General features: G+C 40.2%; 1 protein-coding gene across 7 annotated transcripts; it reads left to right on the top strand.

Moving 5' to 3' along the window:
* The first annotated feature begins 1102 nt into the window (after nucleotides 1–1102).
* On the top strand, nucleotides 1103–13337 carry ZNF226 (zinc finger protein 226). 7 transcript variants are annotated; one of them, XM_065534564.2, is made up of 8 exons: nucleotides 1103–1350; nucleotides 1750–1800; nucleotides 3615–3691; nucleotides 5816–5879; nucleotides 6301–6356; nucleotides 8067–8193; nucleotides 8839–8931; nucleotides 11150–13337. In XM_065534564.2, the coding sequence occupies exons 5-8, from the start codon at nucleotides 6342–6344 to the stop codon at nucleotides 13324–13326; spliced, it is 2412 nt and encodes an 803-aa protein (XP_065390636.1). In that variant the 5' UTR covers nucleotides 1103–1350; nucleotides 1750–1800; nucleotides 3615–3691; nucleotides 5816–5879; nucleotides 6301–6341; the 3' UTR covers nucleotides 13327–13337. The 7 variants fall into 7 exon arrangements, with proteins under 7 accessions (XP_065390636.1, XP_065390635.1, XP_065390634.1 ...); XM_065534563.2 differs by having other exon boundaries at nucleotides 1103–1141; XM_065534562.2 differs by lacking the exon at nucleotides 3615–3691.
* Nucleotides 13338–13830: the final 493 nt, after the last annotated feature.

Consider the following 13830-nt stretch of genomic DNA (forward strand, 5'->3'; position numbering starts at 1 on the left):
GACGCTGTCTCTAAAAAAGTAAGAAAAAAAAAACAAACCCTAGGTATTAACAGTCACTCCCCATTCCCAGCTACATCTCCCCAGGCCTGGAAACAACTAATTTACTTTCTGTCTCTATGGATTTGCCTATTCTGCACATTTGATACAAATGGAATCATACCACATATGGTTTCTTGTGTCTGGCTTCTTTCATTTGGCATAATGTCGTCAGAGTTCATCTATGTTGTAACATGAATCAGTATCTTGTTCATTCACATTACTAAATATTGCATTATATGGATAGACCACATTTTGTTTATCCACTCATCAGTTGATGGACATTGGGTCATATCCACTTTGACTATTATGACTAATGCTGCTATGAACTTTTTTAGAACAAGTTTTTGTGTGGACATGTTTCAGTTCTCTTGGGTATTTACTTAGGAGTGGAATTGCTGGCACATAGCCCAAGATTGGTTGCCAGCAGATTCAGTGTCTGGTGAGGTCCCGCTTTCTAAGTTATACATGGTCCTTCTGGCTGTGTCCTCACATAACTAAAGAGGCGAAGGAGCTCCCTCAGGCCACCTCTAAGAGAGCATTAATGCTAGTCATGAGGGCATTGCCCTTTTGATCTGATCACTTCCCATAGGTTCCACCTCCTAATACCATCATCTTGGGAGTTAGGATTTCAACATATGAATTTGGTGGGGGCCATAAAACACTCAGACCATAATAATACCTAAAGAGAAGTGAGGGATTCTGGGAAATGAAAACCAGGAGCTCAAGGTAGTTGAGTACTACCACATCAGAAGGTACTTCCATATCAGGTACTTCCACATCAGAAGGGTTGGATATTCCGGAAGTGTAGTCCAGGAGGGCGGTACTGTTCTGTTTTTCCCCCAACTCTAGTATTCTGTGATATGTAGTCCGGAGCTCCGTGTACTCGCACATACCTCAGCTACAGTTAAGGCTGTAAACATTTCCCCTGGAATCCTGGGAACTACAGTCCAATCGTTCCAGGTAGTTGTAGGCACTTCCGGCTCGAGGAAGGCAGTGCTGTGGAATTCTGGGAAGTGTAGTCCCGGTGCTCTTGATAATTGCAGGCACTTCCGCCCAGGAAGACGACGTAGCAGCCATCTTTTCCCCGGCTCTGGTGATTCAGGTCAGCTTCTCAGGAACCTTTCAAACTTCCCCGAAATGGGCTTGTGTCAACAACTAGCGGTCTTTTGTTTGGAGAAAAAAAGGAGTAGCGGCAAAGAGCGGCGGTTTGAGGGGCCAGGATGGTCTTTTGCGTTTCCCTCGACGGAGCTTGTTTGCATTGGGGGCGTAGTGGCTTCGTGCGGTTGGGGTGATGCTTCGTCGGGTTTGAAGGTCTCTTGGGCTATTCGCTCCCTCATTGTGACTCCCCCACCTGATGAGCCAGCCCTACCGCTTCATACAGTATCACACTGGGCGAGTTAGTTAATCCCCGTACCTTCGTTTGCTGTTCTGAAGGAAAATGAAAGCCATACCTTCCTAATGTTTTGAGAGAAAACGAGGTAGTACAAAAAGTTTAAAACTGCCTGGCACGTGAATTACCAATACTACTAAAATTTCCCTAGAAAGTCCCATTTTGTAGCGAACTCCTGGGAGCCCATGAAGCTGGATTGCCTCTGACCTCTTTTTAGGAAGGAGAGGGTTGCTTCTCACTGGTACTGGGAGATGCCACTGTGATGTATCGGGGATGGAGACATAATTCTAGTTATTTCACAGCCCCTTTTTCTTCCCCAGCGCTGACTTCTCAAAAAGCACTGCACAGAGGAGGAGGCAGCAGAGCCCCATGTGAGTAAGATTTGTTATTATTCTTGTTTTATTCACATAAATCAGAGAATGTGTGGGTCATGTATTTAGGCATGAGAAGTGATTATAATTTAGCGTTAGTTGCTAAGTTCCATTCTAAGGGATTTATACAAATGAACACCTTTCCACTATACAGTGGCTCTGTGAAGTGATACTCTTTTTCCGAGGAGACTGGGACATAAGAACATAACTTGTTTGCTGATAGCCACCCAGCTAGTAGGAGGCAGAGCTAGCATTGAAAGCGAGACAGTCTGAGTCTAGACCTGAGTTTTCTTTGGTATGTTCTCCATGAGCCATAGGCAACTGGCTGGTATCATGTGAAAATAGGTTGGGACTTCACTCAAGGTTTGGGCTATTCTGTTAGTTTTAAAAAATAGTGGCTGGGCGTGCTGGCTCATGCCTGTAATCCCAGCACTTTGGGAGGCTGAGGCAGGCAGACCACTTGAGGCCAGGAGTTTGAGACGAGTTTGGCCAGCATGGCGAAACCCCATCTCTACTAAAAATAAAAAATTAGCCAGCCATGGTGGCAAACACCTGTAATCCCAGTAGCTTGGGAGGCTGGGACAGGCGAATCGCTTGAACCCGGGTGGCGAGGTTGCTGTGAGCTGAGATCACACTGCTGCACTCCAGCCTGGGCAACTGAGCAAGACTCTCAAAAACAGAAAAGAGTTTTTAAAAATAGTTTTCTTGGCCGGGCACGGTGGCTCACACCTGTAATCCTAGCACTTTGGGAGGCCGAGGCGGGCGGATCACGAGGTCAGGAGATCGAGACCATCCTGGCTAACACAGTGAAACCCTGTCTCTACTAACAATAAAAAAAATAAAAAAAATAAAAAAATTAGCCAGGCGTGGTGGCGGGCGCGTGTAGTCCCAGCTACTCAGGCGGCTGAGGCAGAAGAATGGCGTGAACCCTGGAGGTGGAGCTAGAAGTGAGCTGAGATGGTGCCACTGCGCTCCAGCCTGGGCGACAAAGCGAGACTCCGTCTCAAAAAAAAAAAGTTTTCTCAATTATTAGTTTTATTTGTTTCAAATAATAGAGGTAACACATAATCATGCAAATACAGAAATATATTTTTAAAATGTAAATTCGCCATGACCTTAGGATATAAAGATAACAACTATAGTTTTAGTGCCTTTCTGTCAAGTTTTTCTTGTATATATTGCTGTTTATTAGGGGTTTTTTGGGGGGGCGGGACTGAGTACAATGCAACACTACTCAATTGTTGTTCACAAAGCAGCAACGTTGGCATCACCCATTCTTGAGCCCTACCCAAGACCTTCTGATTTAGCATTTTTGCAGATAGGACCCAGAAATCTGCATTTCAACAAGATCCCAGGGCGATTAAGGTGCAAGTTAAAGTTTGAGAAGCTCAGGGAAAGGTCTTATCTGGAAACTCAGGACTAGAAAACTGACCCTGCCAGATGTCACAGATAAAACTGAGCTGGCCATACGAGAACCCTACTCAGTCCAGTGATTTTCTTTCCCACTAAATATTAACTGTCAAGTTTCTTTGCAAAAACCATGACATGAGTAGAAGGCAGCTGGCAAGTCTAGAGTCACAATGGAGGGACTTAGTGTCCTGAAGATCTATTTCTCCCAGGCTTTGGGGAGTAGATTCCTTGCCATCTTTGGTTCTGGAGGCCTTCTGTCTGAAGTGGGAAGATTAGCTACCTAGTTATTGTTAATTTAACATTAGATATCATTGCCATAGTTGTCATCATCGTCACGTCATCGTTATTATTGTGATTAATGACTGTTTCCTAATTTAACCTTTTTTTTTTTTTTTTGGAGACAGAGTTTCACATTTGTTGCCCAGGCTGGAGTACAATGGTGTGATCTTGACTCACTGCAACCTCTGCCTCCCAGGTTCAGGTGATTCTCCTGCCTCAGCCTCCTGAACAGCTGGGATTACAGGCGTCCGCCACCATGCTCAGCTAATTTTTTTGTATTTTTAGTAGCGATGAGGTTTCTCCGTGTTGGCGAGGCTGGTCTCGAACTCCTGACCTCAGGTGATCCACCCACCTCGGCCTCCCAAAGTATTGGGATTATGGGCATGAGCCACCATGCCCAGCCAACTTTTTTTTTTTTTTTTAATATAATTTCAAACTTACAGAAAAGCTGCAAAAATCATAGTATAAGGAAATCTCATATGCTTTTCACCCAGATTCATCAGTTGTTTATGTTTTGCCTGTTTGCTCTGTTAATGACCATCATCAGCCAGATATCACCAGGAACATACCTGTAACCGAAGACAGTTAAGTTTGTTTTAGCTTGCTGCATCCAAGGAGCCCACACATGCATGGGGTGTCTTGGTAGGAGGCAATTAGTAAGGGCCTGGTTATAGGGTTTTGGTTTATGTTAGCTGAGTTGGGGAGAGTTTTAGGCTATGGGTTTGTTCTGGATTGGATGCTGTCAAAAAGCAGCAGCAATTTGATCAGGCTATTCTAATTTTTATGTAGGAGGTGGGGAAATAACGAGACTGGAGTTGTTACTAATAACAAAGTGGTCATGTTAGATGGAGGAGGCAATTATTTGGCTATTTTTGTCATTGTAGAATGTATTTCTCTCTGAGTTATAAGCTGTCTGGTTTTTTTCTTTTTCACCATGATCACTGAGTAGACCTGTCTCATTCTTGTTGACAAATTGAAAACACCAGGTTCTGGCTGTTGCTGCTCTTAGTTGTCAAAGCAGTTTTTTTTGTTTTTGTTTTTGTTTTTTTTGTCTTTTTGCTTTCACAACTTTGTCATACTTACATTTTGTTTTTGTCTTTTTGCTGAAGCATTTGAGAGCAAGCTAGAGATAGTGATCAAAATGAAATTAGTTACATTGCTAACTTACTGTTATCTAATCCACAGTTTGTAGTTAAATTTATTCCATTTTCCCATTAAAGACTTTGAAAGTCATTTCTTCCCCCAGGTGAGTTTCCCATCTAATTGTATGCATTGCACTGTTTTTGTTTCATTAGTCACCTTTAGTCTAGAATGATTTCTTAGACTTTCTTTTTTGCCCTTGATATCTTTGTAGGGTATTGAGAAATTATTTTGTAAAATGCTCTTTTTTTTTTTTGTTTCCTTAATATTTATTCATGATTAAATTCAAGCTATGCGTTGTCAGCAGAGATGCCATCAAAGTAGGCATCCTTCTCAGTGCATCATAGGAGAAGTCAAATGTTGGTTTGTGAGTTTGTCCCACTAGTGGTCTCAACTTTGTTTTTTTGGATAAAATGTCTGCCAGGTTACCTTTTTCCTTTTGCACTTAATACTTTGAGACTATGTAGCCGTCTTATTCCTCACCAAACTTTCACCAGTTTTTAGCATCTATTGATGATGTTCTGGTTATCTTTCATTCTACCTTTATTAGTTTATCTGTTTTACTATAGGAGCTTTCTCTTGTCACCCATTTATTACACATTCTTTTATTTGTAACAATATAGAGTAATGTTCCTCCTGTTTCCTTTTTTTTGAGACAGAGTCTCACTCAGTCACCCAGGCTGGAGTGCAGTGGGACAATCTCAGCTCTCTGCAACCTCTGCCTCCTGGGTTCAAGCAATTCTCGTGCCTCAGCTTCCCAAGTAGCTGGGATTACAGGCACCTGCCACCATGTCCAGCTAATTTTTGTCTTTTTAGTAAAGACAGGGTTTCATCATGTTGACCAGGCTTGTCTTCAACTCCTGACTGTAAGTGATCTGTCTCGGTTTCCCAAAGTGCTAGTAGGATTACAGGCGTGAACCACTGTGTCTGGCCAGGTTCCTGCCTTTTTAATTTAAGTTAGGTGTGGATTGTCAAACTGTGTTTTTTAATTGCAGTATCTTAGGTTTTATTAGTTCAGTGTTAGCAAATTATTGGAAAGACAGAAGATGTTTTTCAGAAGTTGTAAGACACTTTCACGTGACATAGCAACAACCTGTGAACTCCAGCTATCTTATAATATTCTATTGGTGGAAATTATATTTTTAAGGATAATTTCAAACCATAGACTATCTTCTACTTATTGCAGTTGCAAAGAAATAAGGTACCTGACTGTGTTGTAAGAGCTTTCTACCTTCCAGCAATCCAATGAGGTTGGTACTGTTGTTATTTGCCACTTGTAGATGACAGAAGTAAGGCAAAGAGATGTTAGTAATTTCCCCAAGGTGATGCTTCTAGTGAGTACCCTGTCGAGATTTTAACCCTTGCATATCAATTCCAGAGCCTACTGTGCTTATATTGTCTCAATTTATACCATACTCAGAATAAGAATTACTAGGGTGGAATGACAGGCATGTGGGCAGTGAAGCCACTGTGTGGTTAGCCTGGTTCTGAACTACTACTGAAAGGGGTAGATGGATATCTAGGATCCATGTCATAATCTGCTTAAAAGCCACATAAAGCTGCAGCTACCCCAAGAAGCACACACCTTTGCTAATTCCTAAACAGCAGCCACATGGATTAGCAACATACTTGCCCAGTTTTCATTTACTTCTCTCTTCTTTCCTCGTTCAGCTTCTTAGGACTCTGCACTTCCCCAGAAGGAAGAATTAAAAATGAATATGTTCAAGGTGAGTAAAACTTGCCTTTCCCACCTGTTAAAAATACCATTTTAGTACTTAGAGATGGGACCAGGTTTTTCTTTTTCAAGTAAGAGTCAAGGCATTTGAGGACCTGTTGAGTGTGCTAGGTGCTTATTTTGTCCCGTTTAAGTTTAGCTGGTTTTGGTTTTAGTTTTATTTCATCATTTTTATTTTACAAATAAAAGTAGAAAAATTAATAGAATGATGGGCGGGTGCAGTGGCTCACACTTGTAATCCCAGCACTTTGGGAGGCTGAGGCAGGGGGTGGGATCACTTGAGGTCAGGAGTTTGAGACCAGCCTGGCCAACATAGTGAAACCCCGTCTTTACTGAAAATACAAAAATTAGCCAGGTGTAGTGGCACACACTTGTAATCCAAGCTACTCAGTTGACTGAGGCAGGACAATCACTTAAATTTGGAAGGCAGAGGTTGCAGTGAGCCGAGATCGTGCCACTGTACTCCAGCCTGGCCAGTAGAGCGAGACGCCATCTCAAAAAAAAAAAAAAAAAAAGGAAAAATTAATAGAAATGACAAATACCTTATTTCTGCAATCTCTTCATTGTATGTACTCGTAATTATATATTTGCATTCATAACATAGATATAATTTTACATTTCTTAAATTTAATATGTAAGATTCATTTTTGTTGTATTTCTATCAAATTTATGTATCCAGTTTTTAAACTATTCTCTCTATATAGACAGTTAGTGTAGAATTTTTTACTATTTTAGGAACTATAGTGTTAGTTTTCTTGCATTTAACTTTTTCTGAAAAAATCAATTTTGAAAAATACTGCCTTTTAAAATGTGTAACATTAGGTATTCAGAATTGAAAAGGTATATGTTTTGTGTGTGGTACTTCCGATGTTTTTTGATAGAATATTCAAATATGGCACAGTGCGTCAAGATTTAACAACTGCTTCACACAGAAAAAATATTAGACTTTTTTTACTCCAAGAGCTAGATTCTGTCTTCCCCCTGCCTCAGCCATACCCTGTGTGGTTACTAGTCTTTTTCCCTTTGAATATTTTTTTAGTCAAAGTGTAATATGTGACCTTAATTTAAAATGCCTAGTGGTAGGAAAGGATTTGCCAAGCACTTACACTGTGCCCCTATATTGATATCTCACAGCAACTATGAGGAGGTTCTTTGTTTTGTCTTCGTTTTAAACATAAATAGAAAAGGGATTGTGAAGAATGAGGAACCTGCTCAAGTTCACATGGAAAACTAAAGATCCAGGATCAGTGTATTACATTCAAGTGAAAGACCAAGACAGGAGGACAGAGAGAAAGAGTCTTTCATTCAGAAACCTGACATGCCCTTTACATTTATTTCCACATGTAGTACTGCTTCCCACCTCAGTAGGAAGACAGGTGCTATCAAACACTGTTGGGACTAAATTGGTAAACCTTTCTGGGGAAATTGGCAATGTTTTAGGTTCAGTAGGTAACAGTTCTAGGAAATGCCCTTATAAGAGTACTCACTGAGAGCATCCAGTAAATATACAAAGCTTTCTTTTTCATAGCAGCACTTTTGGTAAGTCAGTATATGGCATTTGCAAGACAGGAGAAGGGCTGGGAAATCTACAAACGTCGCGGCATCCAGAACAACTTTGCACCTGTTCTCTTCACCTTCTCAGTGTTACCCATCTTCCAGTGGACATTGGTTGTAAGATTGAGGTCATGTGTTTTTGTCGTAGGAAGCAGTGACCTTCAACGACGTGGCTGTGGCCTTCACAGAGGAGGAGTTGGGGCTGCTGGGCCCTGCCCAGAGGAAGCTGTACCGAGATGTGATGGTGGAGAACTTTAGGAACCTGCTGTCAGTGGGTGAGGACAGCCTCCCTCTGGAGTATCTTTGTGACCTTGGAGTTTTAAGGCTTTGTGGCCCTTGAAATGGTTCCCTGAGTGTGGAAACCTGACTTTCCTAATTTTTATGGGATGCAGAGACACTGGATGTTTCTGATCTTTCTGAACAGAGTATTTTAGGTCTTTTTCATTTGTGTTTTATAGAAGAACTATAAATGAACAGAATATTGCTATGCTTTGTCTATTCTTTTTCATATTTTACACCTGTCCCATTATTGAATTATAAAACCAATTTATTGAATACCGCCAGCAGATTTCAATGAAATAAAATAGGGTAGAAAATACTAGAACTCCTTAGGAAGAATGGCGCACACTGCAGCAAAAACTGGCCAATTTCTTGACTGATGTGAGAACTAATGGGAGGAGATTTAATGAAAACAGACAATAGTTAAAAATAGATTATTCAAACTTGGTTTTCATAATATGTATCTATGCATGTGTATCTGGGTTATGAAATAAATGGTGTTTCTTTACTGAGTCACAATTTAAATAAAGGTTTGAAAAACACTGCTTTCAGTGTCTTGAATATGCAGTTGCAGCTCAGATTTCCAGTGTATTTTAACTCTAATATGTTCATTTTCAACTTGTGATTTGGCATTTTCACAGGGCATCAACCCTTCAAACAAGATGTATCACCTATAGAAAGAAATGAGCAGCTTTGGATAGTGACGACAGCAACCCAAAGACAGAGAAATTTAGGTAAAAACCAAACAGTTGTGAGTTCTTGTAGTTAACTGTCCATCTGCTTTGCTTTTCATCAACCTTGTTGCCATCACCTGGTCCAAATTGCCAACTCTCTTTCCTGGATTATTGCAACACCCTTCATACCGCTTGCCCTGCTCCCACCCCTCTCCTCTTAAACAGTCTGTTTTCTAAGTGACAGCCAAAGTGAGTTTTTGTTACCTTGTGTCAGACTATGTTGCTGTTCTGCTCAAAATTATCTGTAACTTATTTTACATAGAGTAAAATCCACTTAATGTGACTGACAGAGTCCTACATGGTGTGCTCTTCATCCCCCACTACCTCTCTAAATATATCTCGTATACTCTCTCTCTCTCTGTGAATTCCAGCCACATTGTCCTCCCTCTTGCTTTTCAGACCTATCAAGGATGCTTCTGCCTCACAGCCCTGTGTGTGTTCTTCTCTCTGCCTGAAATAATATTTCACCTATAAGCCTTCTGGTCTTTTCCTCATTCAGTTCTTTGCTCAGTTTTAGTATTATAAGAAAGGCCTCCTCTGACCACCCTATTAAAAACAGTCTTTTCCTTTACTCTCTGTGCACTGCCTTATATTGTGTGTAAGCACTGATCATCACCTCATATATGCTTTCGTTTAGTGACTTACCACCTGTGTCTCCTCACTGGAGTGTAATCTCCAGGAGGGGAGGAATTTTATCTATTTGTTGCTGTCTCTTCAGTACTTAGAATAGTCCTAGTATATGGCAGAGACACTATAAACATTAGTTGAATAAATAAATGAGTTAATGGAAATCTGTCTTCCATGGAGCTAATAGGTGGTGAACAAATCAGCATAAATAAGGGATATTGCAAAGTATTTTTTGTCTTCCAATAAATTCCTAACCTAATTTAATTTCTCTTTGTGTATGAATGTCTGTGTTTGTATATTTGCATGTGTTTGCCTGTCTATACAAGTTGACCCATATCTTAGGGAACCTAGCGTCATAGCTGTAACCAAACTGAATAACATGCTTTCCTTACGACTTTCTTTGAGTATTTGTAGCAGAGCATATTCATCGGGGAGGGAATATTTTCAAATACAGACTTTTATTTTCTATTTCTTAGGTATTCCCCCATAGAAGGGAATAAAATTCGATTTTCTTATCCATTATATCAGGAAAGAAAAAGTAAAACTAAAAGTCAGGACATGAGCATTAGCCTTTTCCTTAAAAAGTTTGCACAGTTGGCATCCCATTTGCTTCTTCCAAAGTCCACTCTCATAAAAAGAAATGGATCTTACATTGTTGCCTCTCAAACATTTATATTGTGTAGGCTTATATGTATGTCTTTAGAAGGCCTTTTATGTAATGACACCATTACTGCTTGTGATTATTCTGATATGATACTTTATCTGATTTTTTTCCTAAATATCACAAGCTATTAAATTTATTTCACGATTCACTAATAGACCACTTTGTCAATTTGGAAAACATTCTTGTTAAAGACAAATATATCTACATCTAGAAACTTTCCATACGTTTCTTTCAAAGAGACAACATTCTTTGCTAACCTTCCAATTTTGACTCAATGCAAAAGCCTTAGAAGGATCCAGTGCATAGGTCTTCATGCTTTGCTTTCACCCCAAGTGATTATCACCTTTGATTTTTCTCTTCAGCAATAACTCACTTGGTGTACCCCTGCCTCAGGTACAGCTTTTCAACTTTGCAGCAAAACTGTACTTTCCAGTTCTTTTTCTATTTCACATACCTTACTTGTAAAAGCTCTTTTGCTCTATGACCTGGCTCAAACTTAAACTTGGATTTGAAGTTAGAAGAACTATCAGAAGTCAAACAAGGATTCATACATGCATACATTCCTTGAGTGACTGTTAATAACTGCCACGCAATAACTTCTGGGCTGTGGTTGTAAACTGTGAGCACTACAAAATGTTTTTCCTTATTGATACCATATTTTGGTAGGAAAGACATGGGATTAAAAATTTAGTATGTCAGTAGTTGTGTTTTTAAATGGGTTTCATTAGTGCTTAGCAATTGGGAGCTTGGTGGACCATCTCCTGGTTTCTGTCAGTAGGTAAACCAGAAACTTCAAATGTGTTGAAAAAGATGAGCAGAACTATCCCGAGGCTCATTAAAGTCTTTTAATCTGTCCTCAGTGAGAAATCTTAAATCTTTGAACAAAAAAATTCACTGTCTATCTCTCTGAATTCTTTGTCCTTACAGGAGAGAAAAATCAAAGTAAGTTAGTGACTATTCAAGACAGAGAATCAGAAGAAGAGCTTTCTTGCTGGCAAATCTGGCAACAAATTGCAAATGACTTAACCAGGTGTCAAGACTCCATGATCAATAATTCTCAATTTCACAAACAAGGTGATTTCCCTTGCCAGGTAGGGGCAGAACTGTCTGTTCAAATTTCCGAAGATGAGAACTATACAGTAAATAAAGCAGATGGTCCCAGTGATACTGGGAATCCAGAGTTTCCTATCTTGAGAACCCAGGATTCTTGGAGGAAAACATTCCTGACTGAGTCACAGAGATTGAACAGAGATCAGCAAATTTCCATAAAAAATAAATTATGTCAATGTAAGAAGGGTGTTGATCCCATCAGTTGGATTTCACATCATGATGGTCATAGAGTACACAAAAGTGACAAGTCTTATAGACCCAATGATTACAAAAAAGACAACATGAAGATTTCGACATTTGATCAGAATAGCATGATTCACACAGGACAGAAATCTTACCAGTGTAATGAGTGTAAAAAACCCTTCAGTGATCTCTCCAGCTTTGATCTTCATCAGCAGTTACAATCAGGAGAGAAGTCTCTTACATGTGTTGAACGTGGAAAAGGCTTCTGTTACAGCCCAGTTCTTCCTGTTCATCAGAAAGTACATGTGGGAGAAAAACTTAAGTGTGATGAGTGTGGTAAGGAATTCAGTCAGGGCACTCATCTACAGACCCATCAGAAAGTCCATGTGATAGAGAAACCATACAAATGTAAGCAATGTGGGAAAGGTTTCAGTCGTAGATCAGCACTTAATGTTCATTGTAAGGTCCACACGGGAGAGAAACCTTATAATTGTGAGGAGTGTGGGAGGGCCTTCAGTCAGGCCTCTCATCTTCAGGACCATCAGAGACTCCACACTGGGGAGAAGCCATTCAAATGTGATGCATGTGGTAAGAGCTTCAGTCGGAATTCACATCTTCAATCCCATCAAAGAGTTCATACAGGAGAGAAACCATACAAATGTGAGGAGTGTGGTAAGGGCTTCATTTGTAGCTCAAATCTTTACATTCATCAGAGAGTCCACACAGGAGAAAAACCCTATAAATGTGAGGAATGTGGTAAAGGCTTTAGTCGGCCTTCAAGTCTTCAGGCCCATCAGGGAGTCCACACTGGAGAGAAGTCATACATATGTACTGTATGTGGGAAAGGCTTTACTCTGAGTTCAAATCTTCAAGCCCATCAGAGAGTCCACACTGGAGAGAAGCCATACAAATGCAGTGAGTGTGGGAAGAGCTTCAGGAGGAACTCCCATTATCAAGTTCATCTAGTGGTCCACACAGGAGAGAAACCCCACAAATGTGAGATATGTGGGAAGGGCTTCAGTCAAAGTTCATATCTTCAAATCCATCAGAAGGCCCACAGTGTAGAGAAACCTTTTAAGTGTGAGGAGTGTGGGCAGGGTTTCAATCAGAGCTCACGACTTCAGATTCACCAGCTGATCCATAAGGGTGAGAAACCATACAAATGTGAAGAGTGTGGCAAGGGATTTAGTCGTAGAGCAGATCTTAAAATTCACTGTAGGATCCACACAGGAGAGAAACCATATAATTGTGAGGAGTGTGGGAAGGTCTTCAGGCAGGCCTCAAATCTTTTGGCCCATCAGAGAGTCCACAGTGGAGAAAAACCATTCAAATGTGAAGAGTGTGGGAAGAGTTTTGGTCGGAGTGCACATCTTCAAGCCCATCAAAAAGTCCACACTGGAGAAAAGCCATACAAATGTGATGAGTGTGGGAAGGGCTTCAAGTGGAGCTTGAATCTTGACATGCATCAGAGGGTGCACACGGGAGAAAAACCATATAAATGTGGGGAGTGTGGTAAGTACTTCAGTCAGGCATCAAGTCTTCAACTTCATCAGAGTGTCCACACAGGAGAGAAACCATACAAATGTGATATGTGTGGTAAAGTCTTCAGTCGTTCTTCACAACTACAGTCTCATCAGAGAGTTCACACTGGGGAAAAACCTTATAAATGTGAGATATGTGGTAAGAGCTTCAGTTGGCGATCGAATCTTACAATTCATCACAGAATCCATGTTGGTGATAAATCCTATAAAAATAATAGGGGTGGTAAGAACATCAGAGAATCCACACAGGAAAAAAAATCCATAAAATGATTATTTGTGAAGACTCGTGTCATTTGAATTCTTCCAATTATCAAGTCTCAGAAAATTACTAAAGTCAGTGTTTCAGCCATAGCTTGTCTTGTTCCAGTGGTTCAAAGACAATAAAACAATCTTTATGATTAGCATAGCAAGGGCTTTAGTCAGAACCTTGACCTTTATAAAATGTCACTTAGAAGAGGGGTGTTAGAGTAAGATTTTTCTCAGGCCTTTTACAACATGGTGGACATGCCAAAATTAAGTGTCCACTAGAATGTTAACTCCATAAAGGCGGAGACTTTGTTCACTACTGAATCTACATAATCTTACCATTGCCATATACTTCACAGGTGCTCAATATTTGTTAATAGGAAACATTTTTGAAAATTATGTTGAGATCACCTCCAGAATATCTTGAATTTGTAAACAGGAAACAAAGTAGCCTTAATAAGATTAAGTCAGAGACAATTGAAATGTAGAAAACCACTCAATACCGAACTCTCCAATGTTAAGTTGATA

The sequence above is a fragment of the Macaca fascicularis genome, chromosome 19, assembly GCF_037993035.2.
Source record: "Macaca fascicularis isolate 582-1 chromosome 19, T2T-MFA8v1.1".
In the NCBI taxonomy this organism is placed as follows: Eukaryota; Metazoa; Chordata; class Mammalia; order Primates; family Cercopithecidae; genus Macaca; species Macaca fascicularis.

What these genes read in the sequence shown, in the direction of transcription:
- ZNF226 (XM_065534564.2), top strand. An exon ending in TAGGAACCTGCTGTCAGTGG is followed by an intron (nt 8,194 to 8,838) that starts GTGAGGACAGCC and finishes GCATTTTCACAG; the next exon opens with GGCATCAACCCTTCAAACAA. An exon ending in CCAAAGACAGAGAAATTTAG is followed by an intron (nt 8,932 to 11,149) that starts GTAAAAACCAAA and finishes TTGTCCTTACAG; the next exon opens with GAGAGAAAAATCAAAGTAAG.